At 38.7% G+C, this 25,776-nt stretch overlaps 1 protein-coding gene across 3 annotated transcripts in view; it reads right to left on the bottom strand.

The window, feature by feature from the left end:
• Window positions 1-25,776, bottom strand: part of TBCK (TBC1 domain containing kinase) — a 197,263-nt gene that overhangs the window by 160,949 nt on the left and 10,538 nt on the right. For all 3 annotated transcript variants that reach the window (XM_075543954.1, XM_075543957.1, XM_075543955.1), the window contains exon 3: window positions 18,160-18,232. In XM_075543954.1, the coding sequence (XP_075400069.1) occupies window positions 18,160-18,232 (73 nt within the window). The remainder of the gene's footprint in view (window positions 1-18,159; window positions 18,233-25,776) is intronic.

The raw sequence follows: 25,776 nt of genomic DNA, 5'->3' as shown, positions 1-25,776 counted from the left end.
CCTTCTGACCTGGGGCCTCCTCTTCTCGCAGAATATCTGACATTGTTCTGCTTCTATTCAGTAGGCCTCCAGTATCTGACGGAATTTTGATGCAATGTGAAATGTTTTGGGCAGCTAATTCCTCCAAGTTGACAGCCTATTCTTGTTTATTCTGGAAGCTATGCGGAAACCTGCTGACTTGGGGTGACCCCACTGGTGTATGAACCAGCCGTAGTGCATAGCTTCTAGCTTTACAAGCCACCATAAGATCACAAACTGACACATGAGTAGTGGGAGATAAAAATATATGTCCAAAAGTTATAGGTTTGGGGAAAGATACAAAGTAAAAGAGAGAAAAATCTACCACCAACATCCACAACAAAAGGAACAACTGTTGAATGCCTGAGGACAAAAATCAACTTGGTTGTATTTAAATTTCGACCATGGTTTAATGTTTTCACATATAGTGGGCTTTAGAATTGGAAGTATGTTTTGTTTAGTTTTTTTCCAGATGTAATTTAAAAGAAATTTATACTGTGTGGGTCTGTTTTCATCATTCTTAAACCATCTGTCACTTTTGGATATAGTTAGTTCACTGAGTCAGTACTGACTGTATGGCAGTAAGTTTAGTTTGAGTTAAAATATAATAGCATGAGGCAAAAAACACTGGTTTAATACCTTTATAGAGTGGTTTGTTTCATGTGTACAAAGCTACAGGTTTTCATCTAGCCCCTGCGAATATTCCCAAATACAGACAGTCTATTACCATGGCACACTGCTCAATCTCTAATGGTTTTACTTTCAATACACAGGTTTTAAAAACAATCTCATACTGTGATAGTTAGGTATACTGTGCCAACTGGGCTTCCAAAGAACCTAGGGGCAGAGTTTAACCAGGTTGCAATGAGATAAGTGGCTTTTCAAGGTCAGCCCCCTTCCCTCTTTCTCCCCAGTAATCAGCCAGGCGCTCTGGCGACTGAGCTCCTCCTTTGCCTCACTGGTATGCTACGGGATTGTGGGCCAAGCCAACCCGTGGGCCCTACAGCCTTGCTGTTCGTGCATCACAGCGTCTGAGGTTCCGTCAGACCTACTTTTCTATGCTTCTTCAGGAGCCATCGGTTGCTTGGCTCTGCTCCCGGCATTACTGGCCTGTGCTATGCCTCAACTTCTCCTCTTTCTTCTACAGCTGCTCCATCCTGCTTGTCTTGCCTGAGGAAGACTCTGCTGCCTACTTCCTTGACCTTGGACCAGCAGCCTGCATGAATTGATGGACCTCCAGTATATTAACTGTTCCATGAAGTGAGTTAAAATGAGCCTTCTGTACTGCTGTGTGGAGTAATTAGTTGCTATAGTCCTTCTTGCGATATAAACCCATCCTTTTATATAAGTATATACATATATATATGATCACATCTAATCATAAGTGTCCTGATTTTGCTTCTCTAGAGAACTCTGCCTAACATGCGTGCACTTCTTTGTCCTCTCATTTCATCATGGCTTGAGCCCTCTCATTTTCTGAGTCTTCTCTGTTCTCTCACTTAGTACCTTCTTGATACCCATACGTGACAGTTCCTTCTAGATCTTGTATTCTGTTTCATACATGTGTATAGGGGCTTCAAACAGTTCATGAAAAAAATTGAATTAAAAGATAATGAGAGGAATTTTTGCTTTTAAAAATCATTTTATTGGGGGCTCGTCCAACTTTTATCAAAATCCATACATACATCAATTGTGTCAAGCACATTTGTACATTCATTGCCCTCATCAGTCTCAAAACATTTGCTTTCTACCTGAGTCCTTGGTATCAGCTCCTCATTTCTACCTCTCCCTCCCTGTACCCCCTCCTTCACAAACCTTTGATAATTTATAAATTATTATTTTGTTATGTCTTACACTGTCCGATGTCTCCCTTCACCCACTTTTCTGTTGTCCATCCCCCAGAGAGGGGGTTTTATGTAGATCCTTGTGATCGGTTTCCCTTTCTATCCCACCTTCCCCTTTCCCTCCTGGTATTGCTACTCCCATTATTGGTTCTGAGGGGGTTATCTATCCTGGATTCCCTGTGTTTTCAGTTCTTATCTGTACCCGTGGACATCCTCTGGTCTAGCCAGATTTGTAAAGTAGAATTGGGATCGTGATAGTGGGGGGGAAGAAGCATTAAAAAACTAGAGGAAAGTTGTATGTTTCATTATTGCTATACTGTACTCTGACTGGCTTATCAATGAGAGGAATTTTTAAAAGTTCAGGGAAAAAATTCCATTATCTTTTAATTCTATATTTTCACACACTCTTTGAAACTCCCTCATGTATGACTGTATACACATATACACCTAGGATTAGCAATCATTTCAAATCTTTTGCATCTAAATTTAGGTCTAGCACCATTGACCTATGAGTTTTTCTATTATTCTTCTGTTCTATACCGTGGAAAAAATGTACCACTCTCCTTTACCGTATTTCGACAGTACATAGTTGCAGGACTTATTAACCGTATCCCACATACAATTGTTAGTATGTTGAAGTGTTTCAGTCTGTTGGCCATAGGGTTGCCATAGGTAAGATCCAACGTGACTGCACACACAACATCATTAGTGGCACACTGGGTTACAGCGAGCTATGCTTACCAAGAAGTCAGTGGTGTAAGCTCACCAGATGCTCCGTGGGAAAAAGCTGAGACTGTCTGGTTCCATAAACATTTACAGTCTCAAAAATCCAATGGAGAAGTTCTATCATCTTAAAGGGTTGCTATGAAAGAGAATTGAGTCCTTTGAAATGGGATTTCTGCTTTTGATTTTTCAAAATTTCTGTATAGTTTTGTCTCTCCTATTGTACCTAAAGTAAGTCCTATCATTTTTCACTTCGACGCGCTATAATACTATAGAACCTGCAAGATAGGTGTCCAATAAATATCAAATAACAGGTGTTCAAAAAAAAAGAAAGCCTTAAAACTTAAGTCGCTTAAAAAAATAAGTGTATAGCAGGACAGGGTGATGAAAGAGGGTAGAGATAAATAGACTAAATTCCTCATTGCCCATAATAATAGCTGAAGAAAGTATGTCAGAAAGTAATGTATTACCAGTCTTAATTGGTAAGACATTAATAATCCCTTAATTTATCGCTTCTCGGCCTTTTGGCTAAGATCAAGTGTAATAATCCCTTAATTTATAAGGGAGAAAATGCAATTCTTCAGTCTGTCAAGAACACAAAAATAACTTGAGTGCACACACTGCCTCGAAACAAAAAGTACTCACTTGCTAAAAATATATCTTTCCCACTGATCTCTCATTATTTATTGAAAAATTCAGGAATGAACTCTGGCACAGTGCATTACAGAATAATGTTGTTAATATTTTACTAAAACTGGGGATTAGATTAATTAATTTAAGAGAGATTGGCTTCAAACTATTGATCTTTTAAATTTTTTCCGTTTTTCCAAGAAAGATGCTAGACAGATTGCCAGGGAAAAGACCGAGGGGTCAGGACTGCTGAGATAGATTTGGAAGTCATTCATATATAGGTGGTAACTAAAACCACACATGCTATTTTCTCAGATCCATGACCCATGATATTTCTAAGGGCCACTCCATAAGCCAAAACACCCCTACTGTCAGAAAATCAAGGGAGGAAACAGTTTTGAATACGATGAATTCAAGATGTTCTTTCACCTTATAAAACCTGATCTCTCTCTCAGAAATTTTCCTTTTGGTCTAAAACTTTCCTTACTTGGTATTTGTCTGAGGAAAAATGCTAAGAGGGAAAGGGAAGAACCAAACAAATGAAATACCATTAGCTACTGTGTGATTTAGAGAGGAGAGACAAAATACTAACACTTTGATAACAGCCGTGTGGCCCTCAGTTGTCTTTCACACAAACTCTCCTTTGTTAACCACATGAAGAAAGAGGTCAACTACTGCATAACCTTTAATGATGAACTGGTCTATATTCTAGAATTTGGAAAAGAAAAATAAAACCTAAAGTTTTCTGATGTGAGTGAAGGAAACAAATAATTTCACTACATTGGTGAAAAGACACCATCGATATTAAATTTAAGGAATATTATGCCCTAAATTCAGCTGCTTTGAAATAGAAATTATACTGCTTTACTGCTACCCAAAATCTAAGGAAAATCAGTCAGTCCATCTGTCTCTAAATTGTGAGACTGAAAAAAATAAATAAATAAATTGTGAGACTGAGCATTATTTTACCACTGAGCTTTTACTCCAAAGAAACAAGACTTAAACGTTTCATGGCTAGAATGGATCATACCTATTCCAATAAGTCACTGACCCCAAAACCAAACCCACTGCCACGGAGTGGATTCCAACTCACAGGGATCCTACTGAGGAAAAAACTTTTACCCATGGAGCACCACAGTCCTTGATGGAATACGATAAATTGGCAAATTAACTTTCTAATTTGAATACTAGATAACTTACTTTTCTCAGCAGAAATTACTTTGGTAAAATGAAAAACAGATGGAAAACATAGTCTAGAGGTTTAAGGTTCAGACAGGAAGCCAGGAGATTCTTAAATGCTTTGGGGATATTCCAACTTCATACTGCCTCAGTTTGCAAATTTATAAAGTGGGAAATATAACACTAAACCAAACCCCTAAACCCACTGCTGATGAGTCGATTTGGACTAAAAGCAGGAGTGGGTAGAGCTGCCTCACGGGGTCCTTGGCTACAAATCTTTATGGAAGCAGATGGCCACATCTCCCTTGCTCAGAACAGCTTATGGGCTTGAATTAATGACCTTTCAGTCTTGAGCCTGGTCCTTTAACCACGAGGCTACCACAGTTCCCTACACACCACCAAACAAGTCTAAATGGGGATCAATAAGCTACTGGCCTTACACAGAAAACCAATTATTTTTAATGCAAATTATTGTAGTCCCTTTCAAAAAACCTAGGTCTTTATAGAACTATATGAGTATAATTCTTATTTGCTGCATATATCTGTATTTCATAAGTCATAAGGATTGTCAATTGGACTCTTAGAACAATTCCACTGACTCAGTGTTTCCCAAAATGGGTAAAACTGCCCCCTGAAGGACTCTGGACAGGGCATGATACTTACACTTTATCCTGGACTATAGGTTATAATACAAACGGCTTTAATTACCAGGGGAGCCCTGAGTTATTTCTTTAATGAAGAGGCGGCAGTTGGCCAAATAGGTTTAGAAACCTATGCTTTGATGCAGTATGATATGATCAGATGATTTTTTAATTTATCTGTAAGAATAAAATCACTATTTTTCAAGCAGGATTCCAGGTAGGCTAAGTATTTCTGCCTTATCAGTGTTTTCTTCTACCAAGCAGCTCTACTACCCTGACACTCAGCCAGGGAAAAGCACAGTTCTTTCACCATAGCCATTGATGCCAGCAGTGGAGACACACTGGATAGTAAGTCCCACTTCCTATACCCTGGCAGCATCTGTGGTGACCCATGACTATAGCTTGTCTCTACGAGAGAACCAAAATGGTGATGGTACATGTTTGGTAATATCTGTACCTTTATGAGGGGGATCTCCACTGGCCGACACTTGGGCCTTGGGTCTCCACTCTGCACTTCCCCCTTCATTCCATATGGTATATATATACATACACACACACACATATATATACACATATATACATATATCTTTATAGAGAGGTTTAGGAGAGGAGATGGGTCCGTCAGGGTGCGAGGTAGTACTGATGAAGAACACAGCTTTCCCCCAGATCCTGGATGCTTCCTCCCAACTACCATGATCCGAATTCTACCTTGCAGGACTGGATAGGGCAGAGGTTGTATACTGGTACATATGGGGGCTGGAGGCACAGGGAATCTAGGGTGGACGATACCTTCAGGACCAGGGGTGTGAGGAGCGATGCTGGGAGAGTGGAGGGTGAGTGGGTTGGAAGAGGGGAACTGATTACAAGGATCCACGTGTGACCTCCTCCCTGGGAGATGAATGGCAGAGAAGGGAGGGAGGGGAGACTCCGGATAGGGCAAGATATGACAAAATAACAATGTATAAATTACCAAGGGCACATGAGGGAGGGGGGAGAGGGGAGGAAGGGGATAAAAAAAAGAGGACCTGATGCAAAGGGCTTAAGTGGAGAGCGAATGCTTTGAGAATGATTGGGGCAAGGAATGTGCAGATGTGCTTTATACAATTGATGTATGTAGGGATTGTGCGTATGGATTGTGATAAAAGTTGTATGAGCCCCTAATAAAATGTAAAAAAAGAAAAAAATTTAAAAAAAATTCAGAAAGCATCAGTTTGTTTAGCAATAAAGTTTGTTTGAATTTAAAAAAAGATCTGTACCTTTGCTATTAGTGATCTTGTAGTCAGTATCTTGTTTCAGTTAAATTTAAGTGCATTTATTGCTGTATGAACAAAAGAAAACAATTTCTATAACTGTTCAGAGTTTTGATTTGAGACCAATTCAAAAGTTTAAGGTAGACCAACATTTTCGATTTCTTAGGCAACTGGTCTCTCTACCTCAATGCCATTACAACAAAAAGTGAATGCAGGGGTGGACGGTGTATTTTATTCACGCTTAGTATTGTTCTTGAAAGAAAGTAGAGTACAAAAAAATGTGTCAGATTGAAGCCCATATTTAAATATTGCGTTGATCTGTTTTAAGCATACATATGAGACTTGTCCCCAAGCCTAACACAGACCTCCAGTAAGTTTTACTTTTGTACATATAGGTGGTTCCTTCTTTCAATGCAGATCACTTATATGTCAGCTCTACTTAGCTTCACCTTGAACTAGTCTCTCAGGTCATAACGCTCTAAAGTAAGATTATCCATTCCTGCATGTTCCAGAAGAGAGTATGAAACCTGTTTTACCTATTGATACCAGAACACTGTTTGAAAATTAAATAACAGTTATCTTCAATTCATAGTAAATTTCCAAAAGGTTATTATATTAAAAATATAGATTCTCAATGTTAGGTTATCCTATGTAATATCTTTTCAGTTGTGCAATGCTCCCTGATACTGAATTTAACTCAGCATCTCTAACGATGGTATCTAGTTTTATTTAAATATTTTTAAACTGTCCTTAAATTGTATAGGTCAGTATCACTAATTGTGCTACAAAGAACACATTGTTTTTTAGGTTCAGTCACAAAATTAAAGAACCTTCTAATCAAATTTTTTTTCATAATTGAACCAACAGATAACATGATGATAAATGGAGAAAAGCTTGAAGTTGTCAAAGATTTCATCTTACTTAGATTCACAATCAATCCTGATGGAAGCAGCACTGCATTGGGCAAATTTGCTACACAAGCCTCTTTGAAACAGAAGAATGCTCCTTAGAAGTGTGGCGAGTGAGACGTTGATTCAGTTACTTTGTTCCCATTAATGCCCTCAACCACACCAAAAGTCCAGCTGACGAGACTCCAACTAACAGCACCACCACCAACAGAATTTGTATAGTGTCCATTATGTTAATTAATGAAGCCAATTATAAGTTACATATTCATTCCATTCACTACTTAGTTTACAGTCTAAAATTCTAATTAAAACCCCAATTCCTAAGACGCTCTAGAACTGAGGAGAACTGAGCCGTAGAGATCCAAAAGCTGGCATCTTACCAAAGCAGACCGCCACCCCTTTGTGCTGCAGAACTTCTGGCTTTGAACTTCTGGCTAGATGGCAATCACCCAACCCACTGTGCCAGCAGAGTTCCTTAAAGATTTAATAAAATCAGACAAGAATTGCCTGAAACTCACTTGTATTTGCCTAGAAAAGGGTTTTTCTAAGTATCTACTCCCTCTTCGTAGTTTTGCTGAAAGTCGTCTCACACTCAAATGCTGCCCAGTCAGAGGGTACTTAGAATCTGAGGAAAAGACGTGGGAGTGGGAGGAAAGGTGGACTGAATGATGTGTACCCCTCTCTTCTACAATGGCACTGATCACACTTTCTGTCCCACACTGCTCCCGTTAGGCGCCTCTGAGTCAGTCACGAAAGACCACCAGCCAGTCTCCTCACCACTGTCGCTATATCTGACTCTCCTGTCGCAGCCAAGTGTCACCCCTTCTCAACAGGCTAGCTTCGCAGAGCATTCTGACTGTATTTCCTCCAAGAAAGATTTAGTATTTGTTCTCACGATGATCTGAGGCATGTTCAATGTTGGTCACCCACACCACAGTTTAAATGTATCAATTCTCATCCAGCTTGTCTTATGCACTGTCAGCTTTCAAATGCATATGACACCATTAAAAATGTCACGGCTTGGACCACATGTACCTTAGTCCCCAAAGTGACATCTTTGCTTCTCAAGACTCAACACTATGAAGTTTGTGCAGCAGATTTAGCGAATGCAATAAATTTTTTATTTTTCTTAAGAGCAGCTTACATGCACATTTATTATAGATTCAAGTGAGATGAAACCCTTGACAACTTTAATTTTTTTCTCTATTTATTATATGATAGGGTTGTCCATTGGTCCAGTTGTAAGGATTTATACTTTCTTTACGTTGTCTTGTGACCTGTGCTGACGGCGGCAAAGTACCCTTTGATCTTCATTATCATTAGAGTAATACAAATAAATCTTCATTGTCTGTCACTTTTATTTGTGACTTCTCCTAGGTACTATTTATAAATTAAAAAGACGCAGTGACACAATGGTTAATGCTTACCTCCTAACTGGAAGACACCCTACAGCTCTAAGAGAGACCTGGGAATCCAGTCTTGTACAGAGCACAGCGCAGGAAACGCTAGGGGACAATTCGCTGCCACGCTGAGTCAAAAGTGAATGCAAAAACACCTAACAACAGCAACACTTCTAAGTATCCACATATGGTAGTGAAAAAACAACAACAAAAGCAAGTGAGGAGGGAAGGATAACATATTGCCATAAAGACATCAAAATCAGATCAAATGAATGCTTTAGTTACATTATAGTAATAATAAATTAAATTTAACTACATTAACAATAATTCACAGTAAGTGAAAATATATACTACTATTTCCAAACAGCAAAAATTAACAATAAAAACCAATAAAATCTGTTGTCAGGAGATAGACGATTCAGACTCTTAATGGTCTTATGACAGATAACTGCTTCACAAAGTCTCTAAGGCTATAAATCTTTACAGTTTACAGAAGCAGACTGACAAATCTTTGATCTGTGGTGCAGTTGGTAAGTTTGAACGGCCAACCATTCAGTAACCAGTTGAGTAGCATCACTATTGAGTTCCTCACACACAAAGTGGTCAAAAATTATTAAAAACTATTAAATAAACAAATCATGATTTGCTTTAACCAATCAAAATTTTGTTACAAGTAATCTGGAAAATCATTTTATCTTAAAAGCTCTTTTAAAGAAAATTATAAATTAATTAACAGGATAATATTTCTACCAGATTTCCACCCAAACTTATTTGTTTGGGAAATAAAAATCTGATACATGATTACAAGGAGATTATAGTAAAACAAATTCAAAATTACATAATTTAATTCAAATATAATTAGTTTATTCACTAGTTGATTTACCATCGATTAACCTTATGCTAAAACCTTTAAGAGACAGAAAAATGAATAAGTAAAGGTGCCGAAAACTTTATGATTGGAGAAGCTGATCCGCGGCTTCCTTAATTCCGTAATATATGCAAGAAAAGATGTGCTACAAAAGGAATGGTGTTTTACTCAGAGAGCAGCAATGTATTCATAGTGAGTGCTTTATAGAAGCAACCTATCAGTGATGGTTTGTGTGAGATAAAAAGCACACCAGGAGACAGAGGAAAGCGTATTACTGGAAGAAATTTTGCACATTGTGCTAAACCTTGGAGATGTATGGTTGGGCGAAAAAGACATAGCAGTTTTCATGGTGTAATTCAATTCTCGGCAATAAATCTCTACACCTTTATAATGGTAACCAAAAAATCCCCTACTAACCCTATTTGTACACTGTTTAGAAATAATAAAGAGAATGGGACTGGAGTCAGATCTTACACCTGTAAAGTACACTGTATTCATAGAAAAAAAAGTGCAGAACCACCAAATGTGTTTAAGCAGGGAATGGGCTGAACTTTAAGAATATTTATATAAGAGTAGAAAGCAGGAGTGACAAGTATGGATAGACTCCAGAGAGGGAGACCAGTTAGAAGATTGTAAGTCATGTTGCTTGTTAGTGAATACCCGAACTAAAATATGTAGACAACAGGAGGGATATAAGAAATATCACCAATCTGCTGTTTATAGTACTGGATGCTTCCTGGGATATAAGAATAGAAGAAAGCAAAAGATCGCAAGCCTACACACTGTGTTTTCTATTCATACTCATTATCTCTCTTGCTTAATAAAACACCACCACTCTTTTTTTAACCTTTTGTTTTTAAATTGTCATAATTTAACATGAATTTTGAAACTAGGGTCTTTGATAGCAAAAAAATGCATAAATGCCTCAGCTTCTACCACCACCTTATATTCTAAACTAAGACTATTCTGTTTCAGATGACTGTAATCTGTCCCTCATTATCTAACTCTGAGCCAGATTCCAGAGTGTGTCCAGAATTCTTTTAGGGTATCCAGTTCACTGAGTAGGCAATCTTCTAATGGGGCAAATAAAATTTACTCATCCGCGTCAGTCAGATCATGTTTTCCATCAAGCTACTAAACAGCTACAGACATAGTCTGCTTCCCATCACGGTCTCCATGTATAAGCTCAACAATACTGATGGTTCTCTGGTAAGCTTTCAAACTATAATCCAAAAAACATATGACAAAATATATTGTATTAAGGAAAGAAGCCTACAATGCCCACCCCGCCTCCCCTTGCAAATTAAAGGACAATGAAACTCTACTGAAAGTGCCAGAATTCTCCTGAATGTGTGCCCACGACTCTATTTGCAAGCACTTTTTGAATAATACTAATAGAGAAGGGAAACTTTCCACATATCATGTAGACTTAAAAGCCAGACTTTTTCTTCATGCTTGCTTTAATAAGGATGATGAAGGTATATCGCCTTTTGGGGCATTCACTGGAACATATTTCAAAGAAAAGTTGAAGTCAAAATTTCTCCTCGTTCCAGTATCTTGACTCTAGCTTGAGAGTAGCAATGAAGTAGATTCACAGGCACCAAATTTGAGAGGACTTCAAACAAAATCTTCCAAAACCCTGTCCTTTTTCTTGAAACCTCATGGTTATAGGCATTTAATTAAATTCTGTTCTTTTATGGTTCCAACAAATAATTGTGATCGCTTAACTGAAACTGAAGAGAAATCTTGGCATGTGTTCTGGCACAGGTGACATAAAAAGACCACTGGAAAGACAGCAGATCTCTCTAAAAGTTAATCCCTTATACTCCAGCCTTAATGGGCTATAAAGAAAATGGTGAATAATTCTCTTCTTTTAACCACATTAATAAACTATTTGTGCAGATAACATTACTTTATAAAGGACTGGCATGATCATTCCCCCAGATCATAACACAAAACTATTCTTTGGTTTGGATAACATGAATTTTCAAAAGTTTTACAGCCATTAAAAATATAGAGAGAATACCTCACCCCCAGGGTGATATGAAAGAGTCTTATGATATAAACATAATGCAAAGTACTACAATGTTTTAGCACTCCAATGCTTAGGTAAACAATATCAAAGTTTTCTTGAAAATTAGTGAGTAAATCAGCACAGATTTCTTTCTAAATTTTCATTAATCTGTCCTTCATCTGACTAATCTTGTAAAGGATTCTTTTTTTTTCCAAGAGCGAAATCAAGATATATGACTTAAATGGCACTTAACTTTAGAAAATCAGCTGTAGGTAACTACCAGACAACTGGTATTTCTGCAATAGTTAGAGACAGATGGTCAAGTAAAACTCATGGGTCTCAAATTGCAACCCTATCTAAACAGAAGATTTCCTGTTGACTTTGAATCAGCTCTTCTTACAGGGGCAGGTGCTTATTGTTGTATACAAGGAAAAGAACTGATTCATAAGCCACAAGAACATCTCACTTTCCATAAACAGGTTACAGAATTAATTAGAATTGCAGCGCACCAACTCAGCAAGCAAAACGGCTGCTATTAAAGACCAACATAATCCAACTATGTAGAAAACTCAAATAGTTTTCAATAAAGCTAATTTAGATGGAGGGATCAGATAACAAGTTTAAATTTAATCTGTCAGTGTAATTTCTACTTAAAGGCAGTAAGCAGTGAATTGTATATTCTAAAGTTCACATGAAAATAATCGATTTTAATATATCAGGAGAATGGTTAAAATTAGTATTTTACTTACACAACCGTTTACATACTTGGACATGTTAACTGAATACAATTACAAAGTCTTGGAAAGCTACTATATGTTCTATTTTTAAGTACATAAAATATTATTTTAAAGTGCAATAGCATAAAATATCATGTGAATTATGTAATTAATCCTACTCATGTTCACCTATCTCCTTAGAGGATATGATTCTATCAACAAAATTTTATCCTCATGCAAGCAAACACAAATGTATTGAAGTAAGGAGATTAAATAATATGGCTATTAAGATATATGAAATTTCAATCACCCTTGAAAGTTTCCTCAAGTCTATCTAAATAAATTTTTGTATTACTCTCTCCTCACAACCAGGATCTATCATTACTTTTATTCTTATAACCATAAATGAATTTTTATTGTTCTAGATCTTCACATAAATGAAAGGCTGCCATCCTTTATCTGACTTCTTTTGCTCTACACAATATTCTTAAGATTCATTCAAATGTTGTATATATCAGTAGCTTATTACTTTATATTATTGAACACCCTAATTTGTTTATCCATCTCATGGAAATTTGATTTCTTCCCAGTTTGGGACAATGGTGAACAATGTTTCTAGGAACATTCTTGTACAAATCTATTGATGAATATACACTTTTCTCTTAGTTAAATAATGAAGCAGGGTTAGAACTAAGTGGCTGCAAGTGAGGTGCCAAGGGTACAAATTTTAGGAGGCCTTTTGCCTAGGAGTAAAATTGCGGAATCATAATATAGGTGAGTTTTTATCATATATTCTGGTTTTCCATTTGTTTAAGTTAGCTCAGGTTCAGTGTATAAGGCTGGCTTCTCTAGAGAAACGAAGCCAGTGAAGCTTGCATTAAGTCCCCATGTAATCACATTCGGGAAGTATATTACAATGAAATGGCTCACACAATTACAATGGCTAGAAAGTTCCAATCCAAGGCGATGAGTCAGATGTCAGGCTATTCGCTTATCCTGTCCCATGTAGATGCATAGACCGGTAACACAAGATCAGCAGATCAGAAGGTATGCTGCTAGCTGCAGAGGCTAATCTATCTAAGGCCAGCAGGTAGGACGGCAGGAATCAGCAGACAATACAGGAAACTGCTGGCTCAACAGCAAAGAACTGGAGATCAGGTGATAAGCCAGAAGCAGGATACAAATGTAGTAAAGCCAGCAAGTATTGCTTGGGTGTCCACATATGTCGGAAGCAGACAATCTCGACAAGCTTTCCCTTGATTGCTCACAGAAGATCCCATCGTGTAGGTGATTCCACTGTAGCAGCTCTCTTCAGAGGGCTCGACTGTATCGTGAATGCCAATCCATCGAAAATCATGGTCCGGCAGTGTGCCCTAACCAGCACCCCTGAGCCATCACAATCTATGAATGCATGGCTTTCTGCACTACACACACAGACAGGTTCTTTCTCAAACTTCACACTGTCATAACGGAGGCAAGTGTCCCTCCTGGCATCTACCATCCATGGGTGCCAAGCTTATGTGTGATCAAGGCGGACACATTAGACAGTGTTGGCATAGTAAAGCTATTATCTGTAAGAAGCAAACAGGAAGTAATAGCAACAGATTCCCCAAGGGAAAATACTCCCCTCTCCCACATTATCCGTGTTCAGTGTTACATGGCTGCATAGGCTCCTAAAGCCAGATACTGTCGTCCTGTCAACACCACCTTCAGCTACCACCATGCTGCTGGGGTTCTGCTTTGCCACTAGGACTCAGAGGGCTTTGCCTTAGAGATGGAAAGTCCCTTTCACACGTCTTCTGAGTCTCTGCTACAAAGCCCTTTTAAGCCTCTGCTGCTACCTCTGGTCATGCTACTGAGGCCTGCAATGTCCACACTGCCTAGGGGAGTAGGTACCCAACTCCTGCATAGGGTACATTCGGGCCTCTCATCAGCTACATAAGCGTTACATTTTTTAAAACTCTTCTGAAAACTTTTTTCCCAGATGCATCTAACTTTGCCCTGCTGTAGAAAGCCCTTTGAACTGGATCCTCTGCAGAAATACCAACAAAAAGCAAGTAGGGCCCTGCCCTAAAAGGTCAAGTGTTACAGCTCAGCTTTGCTGCCAAGTACTCAGAGATACACACCAGCAAGCCCCAAGGCCCAAAGACACTGAGCTCTTTTGCTGTGGAGCAGTAAGCCCACTGCATCTGCTGTCCCCAATCTCCTGTCTACCACTGCTGTATTGTTGCTATTGTTACTCTCCTACAGGGTTCTTCTGAGCCTGTTGCTGCTTCCCACTCTTTTCAATGTTAAGCTCTCTTCTGGCTCTAGGAGGTTCTCAGTGCTGGGACACGGGTCATTGGTGCAAAGGACCAAAGGACACGCTTCACTCCAGATTCAGTTGAGGACAGAAGTGCTCAACTTCTGTCAATTTCAATGCAGGGACCCTCCCACTGAGGTCACACATGAAGCAATTCCTTCAGTAGACCATCAAACATTGAATTTGCATGGTAACTGGGTCAATCCTCTTGGTAACTCATAAACCATGAAGCTAGATAGTTCCAGTCAATCATTATGTGGGAATTACAAGGCATGGCTAGAATGACCATATAAAAGCATTCGTATCACCACTCTCACCACTGGTCCTGAGAGGCTCATCTGTCCTGGATTCCCTGTGTGCCCAGTTCCTATCTGTACCACTGTACATCCTCCGGTCCAGCCAGATTTGTAAGGTAGATAGTGGGGGAGTGGAAGCATTCAACAATTAGAGGAAAATTGTATGTTTCATCATTGCTACACTGCACCCTGACCGGCTCATCTCCTCCCTGCAGCCCTTCTGCAAGGGGATGTCCAATTTCCCACAGATGGGCCCTGGGTCTCCACTCTGCACTCCCCCTCATTCACAATGCTATGGGGATTTTTTGTTGTTGTTCTTTGATGCCTGATACCTGATCCCTTCAAAGCCTTGTGATCTCACAGGCTGGAGAGAAGGTGAGGGAGAAATGGGGAGCAGATTACAAGAATCTACGTCTAACCTCCTCCCTAAGGGACAGACAGTGGAGAACTGGGTGAAGGGAGATGTTGGATGGTGCAAGATATGACAAAATAATAATAATTTATAAATTATTAGGGGTACATGAGGGAGGGAGAGTGTGGGAGGGAGGGGAAAATGAGGAGCTGATAACAAGGGCTCAAGTAGAAAGCAAATGTTTTGAGAATGATGAGAGAAAGAAATATACAAAAGTACTTGACCCAATGGATGGATGTATGGATTGTGATAAGAGTTGTGTGAGCCCCCAATAAAATTATTTTAAAAATACATATTCTTAGCTATAGTAATTAAAACAGCCTAGTACTGGTACAATAATAAACACAGTGACCAATGATATAAAATTATATTTTAAAAAAAGCAGTTCGTATAATAGGGATGATTTTTGTTTGCTTGTTTTCTTAAGATGCTGCTACAAATGAACTGGTTTTCACTGTACTGTCACGGGACTCTTCCCAGAGAATTGTATCCAGCAGCAATGACCTCTGACAAGAAGTATAAACTTATACAGGTGAGCAGGAGCTGTCTGTTCTTACAGGAAAAAACAGCAAAATAAAAGACAGTGACATGTAAAAATGGAAATCATGGTCTTTTAAGTGTTTTTTGAGTTTTGAAAAACAGGAAGCCTGAAGGGGCAAGGCCTGAGCTGTAAAAAGAGTAGGATAAGGTTACGAACAAGTTCTTGCAGGGCTGCCCTTGCTAACATCTAAGCAGGAGCAGGTGAACTGTCGCAACGGAAAGATCTCTTTGGCAGCATTTCCTTGGTCTTTTCATCACCAATACCATTTTTAATTTCCTGAAAATTGACTCATCATAAGTCCCTGTGATTAACCTTTTAAGAAAACCTATCCAGATGATCACTTAGGAATCTCTCAAAACAGTTATAACCCCTCTGAATTTATTTGGCCCACTAGATCACCCCAGAAGCCATTATTGTGAGTGATAAGACCTTAATTTTGAAGGCATCCAAATGAGACTAAGCCATGTGTTTTACTAAGAGAACTGGTCTGCAGCCATCCACTTACCACAGAGATAAGTTTAGACTTAGGACTAAGCCTGTGCATGTACGCACTAGGAACAATGCTTTTTGGACTTACCCTTGTACACCAAGTAACGTTAAGCTATCTATAAATATATAAAAGGTTTTATTACTAATGGTTAGATTAAACCAAGTAAGGCTATGATATATGTGATATCTGCCTCTTTCATTCTGAAGACCACTTAAGATGAAAGCTTTTATGTATGTATGTATATATTTATTTATTTTTGTTTTACTTCTTTGCCACGCAGTTTTTTTAAAAACATCTTATTGAAGGCTCTTACAGCTTTTGTAACAATTCATATACCAATTTTATCAAGCACATTTGTACATATGTTGCCATCATTATTTTCTATACATTTTTTTTCTATTGAACCCTGGGTGTCAGCTCCTCTTTTCCCCCCTCCCACCTTCGTGACCTCTTGATAAACTACAAATTATTATTATTTTCATATCTTACCCTGACCCGTCTCCCTTCCCCCATAATTTCTGTTGTTTGCCCCCCTGGGGGTGGGGGTGCAGTAAATTATCAAGGAAAATATATTATTGCATTTGTTTGCTTGCTTCTATAAAATAACCACTACTTGGTAAGATACATTATTTTTTCCTTGAAAAATACTATTTCCAGCTTTGTGCATTCCCAAATGTACTGACCTACTGGGCCATTTGCAGAAAGAAATTACTCAGCACTCATAGCCATGAAATACTTTTGTCCTGTAGTCCACAATCCAGGATAAAGTGCACTTCCCTCTGGCAGTAATGGAAACGTTTTCCAAATGTGATTAAAAACATTTCTTCAAACTTACAACCCTATAAAAATTCATGGCATGTGCTTTGATTGATCAAATGCAATTGTTTTGCTCAAAAAAGAAATATTTTGGTAAATTTTAAGATAACTTCATAATATCTATGAAGAAGCTAATTTAATAGTAATGAAAGGTTAAATTACATACTCATCTTAAGAGACAGAAAGTAAGTTTGATTCAATAAAATAATTTAATTCAGGTACCATTACATTCTGTTTACTCTGCTCAAGGTGGTTACTTCATAATATTCCTCAACATGTGTGGCAGTTACATAATCTCCTGTCAAGGTGCAAGGAGATGGAGTCTAGCCTGTCAATCAGGTAGCAGCTTGATGACCTCATTTGGGGGCGTGAAGGACATAATACAGACTTTCTCTGTGTTGTCTTCCTGCTGACAAGGCACATGGAGCTATGCTAGAGACCTGGAGCTAGAGGAGCCACATGGAGACCCCTGTCAGCGTTGAGATTCTTCTACTGCCACTGGATCCACAAGACTTTCCACCAACTGGCCTGTGATCTTCCTGCATTCCGTGTCATTGCATGTGCGGTGTGAATCTGAAGAGGAATTTATAGACTGGTATTGGACATAAAGGCTAATATCTGACTTATGAACTTGAACTGAACTGGGATGGGATGTTTTCTTAATATACAATTATTCTTTGATATAAAGTTATCTTGTCTAGTCTACCCAGACTAACAGAACATGGACTTTATTTCACATAATTCACTGTGACTATAGACATACTAGTGGCCTGTGAGAAGTTAATATGTGCCCTTTTAAGAAAAATAATCTTAATCTCAGTTAGTGGAATACTTAATACTAAGAAAATTTCAAGTTTTCTTCTTTAGGAATTTTGTGTTTTTTGTCAAGTACTTTGGAGAAAGCCTGCACTACAAATGCTGAATAATGAATAACATTAAATTTGCATTTCTATGATGCCTGAAAATTAAATTTCCTAAAAGGGAAATTTCCACCTGAACTTCATCATTATACAAGAAACTGAAGAAACCCAAACCCTGAAGTTTCTAGTTAAAATGTCTTTTGTTTTCCAATGTCTGCTTTTCATTTCGTTTCCCTGATATTATACAGTACCTCACAGGTTTCCTTTCTCGAAGTAAATCTTCCAGACTCTGTGCACAGTGTTCTGCCACCACCACCAGTCTTTCTGAATTAAAAAAAAGCAAATGTACTTTATAACTTATTAGTACAATATTTTAATAAAATAATATACATATTGTACAAAAGAAAATAATTTTAAAGCTTCTCAGACTCTATTAGTTATACAATTAATTGTCAAGTATGACGAATAGGACATATATCTAATAAAACATGATAGGATATATATCATATAAAACAGTAACAGATATTTTCCATTTTCTGTTTTCCTCTAGTTTTTTCCATGAGGCTCAGAAGAAAAAAAGAGGGAAAATTTCATTTTGAGAGAAAAGAAGTGATTCTTCACACAGATTCAGAGAAGGAAAAGATTGAATGGAGATACAAAGAAATTTTGAAGAGAAGGGAGGAATGAGGAAGTTAAGAACAGATTGTATACACAATCTTGTTCAAATGCAAAAACTTTGAAATTAGGTTCAGAAACTTGGAAATGTAGAAATGTTCTGAATGGCTATGGAGAAAGAACAGAAAAATCAACTTGGGATTGTTTACAACATCACAGGGCCTGCCAAGATTAAATGTGTGGTTAGATAAATAAATAAATAAATTTTAAAACATTATCTTCCAGTCACTTGGGACTCACAGTGACCCTTTATGAGAGCACACATCCTTTCTCACGAGGAGCAGCCTGAGGGCTTGAACTACAGACTTGTGGCTACAGCCCGACACTTACCCCACTGCACCAAGCAGGGATCTTTAAAATCGGGTTACATATAATCAATAATATGATGTAATGTTTGTTTTCTAACAGATCAACTGTTGAAGAATAAGACTGTCTAGTTCTGAGGGCTAGCACATACCTTTTTCCTCTCTTATTTTTGATTTTGACTCGTAGTGACCATACAGGACAGAGTAGAACTGCCCGGGTGGGTTTCCCAAGACTGTAAATCTTCACAGGGGTAGAGGACAAATACTCGCTGAACTCACTTACTGACATCGAGTCAATGTTGACTCATAGCAACCGTACAGGACAGAGTGTTACTGTCCATGTCTTTTGAGACTGTAACTGTTTACAGAAGTAGAAAACCCAGGCTTTCTCCCTCGCAGCTGCTGGTGGTTTTGAACTGCTGCTTTCAGATCACAGCTCAGCACATAACCACGTGTCACCAGGGCTCCTTAGAAGTCTGAACAGGAATGGAAAATTAAAACAGATAGAGCCCTTAATGGAAAATAAAAGGGAAAGAAAAACAGAAAACAAAAGCCATATGCTCAGTTGACCTCCCAGTAATTCAGTGTTCAAGTGTGAAGCCCCAGAAGGACAACAGAGGGGACACTGGAAGTTGCATGCCTTTGTTCCCAGCTGACATCTCCTCAGTTCTCACTGCACCTAGCAGGCACTGCTGCTCCTCCTCGCTGTGGAATGACACCCCCCCTTCACTAAACTTCAATACTTCCAATTGCTTTGACTTTGACACGGGGTCTTCTTACTGTGATATTTCCTCATGAACTCTCAAAGTTAAAAATTCTAAAACTTTATCTTAAGCTTAAGCCTTTCTTCAAAACTCCAGGTTAAAAAAAATTTTATTAATCATTTTATTGGGGGGCTAGTACAACTCTTATCACCATCCTTACATCCATCCATTGCATCAAGTACTTTTGTACATTTGTTTCCCTCATCATTCTGAAAACATTTGCTTTCTACTTGAGCCCTTGGCATCAGTTCCTCATTTTTCCCTCCCCCACCCTCCCTCCCTCATAAACCCTTGATAATTTATATATATTTTTTCATATCTTACATTGAGCGGTCTCCCTTCACCCGTTTTCTATTGTCCATCCCTCTGGGAGGGGGGGTATATGTAGATCATTGTTATCAGTCCCTATTTCTCCTCCACTTTCCACTTACCCTCCTGGTATAGCTACTTCTCAGTATCAGTCCTGAGGAGTTTATGTGTCCTGGATTCCCCGTGTTTCCAGTTCTTATGTGTACCAGTGTACATGCTCTGGTTTAGCCAGAATTGTAAGGTAGAATTGAGGTCATGATAGTGGAGGGGGTGGGAAGATTAAAGAACTAGAGGAAAGTTGTGTACTCCAGGCTTTTACAGCTAACTTCCTAACTCAATATAAAAGTCACCTTAAACTCAACACAACCCAAACAAAATGTGCAATCTGCTCTTCAAGCCTGTTGTCATTAGTATATTCAGTAAATGGTATTACTGGCTAGCCAACAGAAATTTAGGAATGATTCTTAGACGGATATTTCACTTTATTCCTTTTCTAGACACACACAAAAACGTCCCGTTTTTTTAACTTCCCAGATGCTTCCAAAATGTACAGATTGTTCCATTTATCAGCATCATCTCTCACTAGAATACTTCAATAATCTCTTTACTGGTCTTCTCGTCCTAAGCACTTTAAGCCTACTCTTTAAAATATTTTATATACTAAAACCAAAATGGCAGAATAATAACAATAATCACATCTGACTATGTAAACTTTCTGTCTAGTTTTATCTTTATTTTTCTTGTATTCTTTTAAAAAGTTTTAACTCTAGTTCATCAAGCTACAATCAAAAAAGGTCTCTTAAAAAACAACACCTGGTCACACAGGCTGTGTGACCATGAGGTGCTGAAGGGATCAGTTATTAGGCACCAAAGAACAAAAAACCATTACATTGCATTCTCATCTCCATGATATGATCGCTGAAGAAAAATGGGTGCATAAGCAAATGTGAAGAAAGCTGACGGTGCCCGGTTATCAAAAGATGCAGTCTGGGGTCTTAAAGGCTTGAAGGTAAACAAGCGGCCATCTAGCTCAGAAGCAACAAAGCCCACATGGAAGAAGCACACTAGCCTGTGCCATCACAAGGTGTCAAGGGATCAGGTATCAGGCATCATCAGAAGAAAATAACCTTACCATAGTGAATGAGTGGGGGGAGTGCGAGTGGAGACCCAATGCCCATTTGTAGGCCACTAGAAATCCCCTTACAGAAGGGTTTTGGGGAGGAGATGAGACAGTCAGGGTGTGATGTAGCAACAACAAAAAATACAACTTTTCTTTGGTTCCTAAATGCTCTCCCCCCACGCCACCCCACTGTCATGATCCAAATCCTACCTTGCAAGTCTGACTAGACCAGAGGAAGTACGCTGGTACAGATGGGAACTGGAAACACAGGGAAGCCAGGGTGGATGATCCCCTCAGGACCAGTGGTGTGAGTGGCAATACTGGGAGGGCATAGAGAGGGTGGGTTGGAAAGGGGGAACCCATTACAAGGATCTACATGTAACCTCCTCCCTGGGGGACATACAGCAGAAAAGTGGGGGAAGGGAGATGTGGGACAGTGCAAGATATGACAAAATCTTTATAAATTATTAAGGGTTCATGAGAGAGGGGGTAGAGGAGAGGGAGGGAAAAAATGAGGACCTGATGCCAGGGGCTTAGGGGGAGGCAAATGTTTTGAGAATGATGAGGGAAATGAATATACAAATGTGCTTTACACAACTGATGTATGTATGGATTGTAATAAGAGTTGTATGTGCCCCTGATAATTAAAAAAAGGAATGTGGCTTCAGGATTGGAGGAAGCCTTATTACCAACCTACAATATGTAAATGAGACAACTTTGCTTGCTGAATAGTATGGAGGACATGAATCGCTAGTTAATGAAGATCAAGGACTGCAGCCTTCAATATGCATGGGAAATCAATGTTAAGAAAACAGAAATCTCCACTGGACCAAGGGGAGGGAGGGGAAAAAAAAAGAGGACTGATGCAAGGGGCTTAAGTGGAGAGCAAATGCCTTGAGAATGATTGGGGCATGGAATGTATGGATGTGCTTTATACAATTGATGTATGTATATGTATGGATGGTGATAAGAGTTGTATGAGTCCCTAATAAAATGTAAAAAAAGAAAAGAGGAGAAAAAATGATTAGGGCAAAGACTGTACAGATGTGCTTTATACAATTGATATATGTATATGTATGAACTGTGATAAGAATTGTATGAGCCCCTAATAAATTGTTAAAATTTAAAAAAAATCAATGACATTAAAAAAATTATGAAAAACAAAAATAAAAAACCAATTATGCTAATAAAAAAAAGAAACAGTAGTCAATAAATTCAAGAACATATTGTGCCTTAGGCAAGTCTGCTGCACCCTCGTCAGTGTCTTTAAGTGTTGAAGAGCAAAAGGTCCTTTTGAGGACTAAAGTGCACCTGACTCAAGCCTCATATGCTTGGGAACGTTTGAATTAGGAAAAATGAATGAGAAAGACTGAAGAATTTATTCACTGAATTATGATGTTCGTGAAGAATATTGAAAGTACTATGGACTTCCAGAAGAACAAACAAATCTGTCTTAGAACAAGTAACAAGAAGTAAGAACAGTGAGCCCTCATCCCATGTACTGTGAACCTATTAAGAAGAACCAATCCTTGTGTAGTCGTTACATAATCCCTGTCAACTTGATCTATAAATGGAAGGGTGGCTCACCCTTCAGTGAAATAAGTATATCAAGGTGATAATACCACTAGGGAAGTATACATAACTTAGAATACCCAACCAAAGTTCAGGAGGCTTAGGAAACAAGGAACAACAAGAAAGTTGTGAGTTTAGTTATATTGTGGGAATTGCAATCAATGAGATAACCCAAAATGCATATGAAATGTTTAGTGTAATCTTGATGATCTGTTTTGTAAATCTGCACCCAATTCGCAATAAAAAGGTGTTGTATTTTTTTAAATCATTCTATTAGGTACTCATACAACTCCTATTACAATCCATACATACATCAATTGTGTAAATTGTGTAATTTCAAAACTTTTGCTATCTACCTAAGGCCTTGGCATCAGCTCATTTCCCCCTCTCTCCCATCCCTCATGAACCCTTGATAAATTATTGTTTTGTCATATCTTACACTGTCCAACGTCTCCCTTCACCTACTTTTCTGTTGTCCATCCCCCAGGGAGGAGGTTATATGTAGATCCTTGTAATGAGGTTCCCCTTTCCACCTCACCCTCCCGCCACCCTCCCGGTATCGCCACTCTCACCACTGGTCCTGAAGGGTTCATCTGTCCTGGATTACCTGTGTTTCCAGTTCCTATCTGTACCAGTGTATATCCTCTGGTTTAGCCAGACTTGTAAGGTAGAGTTGGGATCATGATAGTGTGGAGTTGGGGGTGGGGGGGAAGGAAGCATTTAGGAATTAAGAGGAAAGTTGTGTTTCATCGTTGGTACACAGCACCCTGTCTGCTCGTCCATCACCTCTCCGCAACCCTTCCATAAGGGGATGTCCAATTGCTACAGATGGGTTTTGGGTCTCCACTCCACACCACCCCTCATTCACAATGATATGATTTTTTGTTCTGATGATGCCTGATACCGCATCCTTTCAACACCTCGGCCACATTCTCCTTTATATAGCTCAGTTTCTCAGATTATTTTCTCAACACAGAGACTGAATATGTATGGTGAGATGATACAAATCTGATGCACATCTTTTTCTCTCTTTTTTTTTTTAAACCATGCAGAACTTTGTTCTGTTTAACTGTTGTTTGCTTGGTCCTGATACAGATTCTACATGAATGCAGTTAAGTGTTCTAGAGTTCTCACTTCTAAATGTTATCCATAGTTTATGATCCACACAGTTAGTCTTTTTACAGTGAATAAATCATAAGGAAAACCCTTCCTGGTACTGAGTCACTGTACCAAAAAGAAATGGTCAACATCACCCAGTTCAAGAGTTGATATATGATCAAGAATTAATGGTATTAAAGGAAGAAGTCCAAGCTTCAATTAAGGAATTAGAGAAAAATAAGGCTCTTGACTTGATGGAATACCACTTGAAAGGTTTTGACAAGCTGAGGAAGCACTGGAAGCACACATCATCTATCCCAGGAAATGTGGAAGATCCATGTGTATGCCCATTACACAGAAAGGGGCCCAAAAGAATGCAGTAACTATTGAACAAAATCATTACTATCACATCCAAGTAAATTTGCCTGGCTATAATTTTTAAATCATTGCAGCAGGACATCCACAGGGAGCGGCCAGAAATGCAAGGCAGATTCAAGACATGGTCAGCACAAGGGACATCATTGCATCTGCTCTTAGATCTTTGTGATTACAGGATCATGTGGATAGCATTATTTGTCTGTTTCATTCCTTCCAGTGTCTTCATGTCTCCATCCTTTTTACCAATCTCTCTTCTATTATACACTGCCCTCACCTTTACCCAGGGTAATGTGTATCTATCTTCTAGCCAATAACTTCTCCTCCTACCCCTGGTAATGATTGAAAAATATTTCTTTCAGTGTGAAAGCATTCACTTTAATTCTTACAATAGTGGTCTCATGGAATAGTGGTCCTCCTCAGATTAACAACTTTCATGCAGTAAAATACCCTCCAGCTCAGCTACTTATGAAGTGTTTCATAGATACACAGCCTTTTTTAACCCGCCCTGCCTTGGGGCACTAGCTCATGGGATCTCGGTCCCTGATTGCCTCCATTCTCCTCATCTCTAACTTTTATCATGTAGCACAGCTTCTTTCTTGGCTCAAATCTCAGTTTTACTATTAATTATTTATATGATCTTGGGTAAATCTGTAACTTCTCTGCAATTTCCTCTTCTATAAAATAAGAAAGAAAAAAAGTAACAGCTTTCTCATAACAATAAAGTTAACACATTAATATTTAATAATGCGTGAGAATAGTGCTGGCATATATGAGGGGGCACCCCCCACCAAAAGGAACTTTTTTCCAAAGCGATGGATTTAATTTTTTTTTTTTACAAAACCTTATCACCCTCAAAGTACTCTCCATTACACTTTATACATTTGTCAAATCTGTGTTTCCATTCTTGGAAACATTTTTCAAACTCATCTGTTTGGATAAACGACAGCACCTCCCTCGTTTTTTTCTTCACCTCTTCTGTGTTGTCAAATCACTGTCCTTTCATTTCCCTCTTCGTTCACAGAAACAAAAAGAAGTCTCACAGAGCAGAGTCAGGTGAGTAAGGTGTGTGGGGCAAGAGAGGCATGCTGCTTTTTGCCAAAAACTGGTGCACTGAGATGGCTGAGTGAGCAGCTGCATTGTGTGGTTGCAAAACCAGTCTCCCGTCTGCCACAAATCAGACCTTTTTTGTCGTACACAGTTATGCAATCTTTTCATAACCTCTAAATATAAGGATTGGTGACAGTCTGACCTGGCGGAATGACTTCAAGTGTACTACGAGTCGACATTTTTGTCCATTTGGAATAGGTTTGCATCAATCGACTTCTTACCTTTTCTGAAATGAAAAAACCACTGGTACATGTGAGTTTTCCCATAGTGCTGCCCTTGTAAACTGTGTTCAATATCACAACAATGTCTGCTGCATTTTTCTTAAACAAAATTTCCCAGACCGATACTATTTTGTTAAATCGGCCATGACAAAAAAAACATGAGGTTTGATCGAAACTGCTTTTAGGAAAATATTCACTGTGACGAGAGAAAACATTCCCAGGTGATGTCACTGGGTGCACTAATTCAGAGTGAGTTGCTAGATGCTTGCCTAGTGGGAAAAAAATGCATTCTATGAGAGCTCTGCTCCGCCCAATGCAA

Source organism: Tenrec ecaudatus, chromosome 3 (genome assembly GCF_050624435.1).
Source record: "Tenrec ecaudatus isolate mTenEca1 chromosome 3, mTenEca1.hap1, whole genome shotgun sequence".
NCBI classification, from domain to species: Eukaryota; Metazoa; Chordata; class Mammalia; order Afrosoricida; family Tenrecidae; genus Tenrec; species Tenrec ecaudatus.
This window is presented reverse-complemented; position numbering and strand designations above follow the sequence as displayed.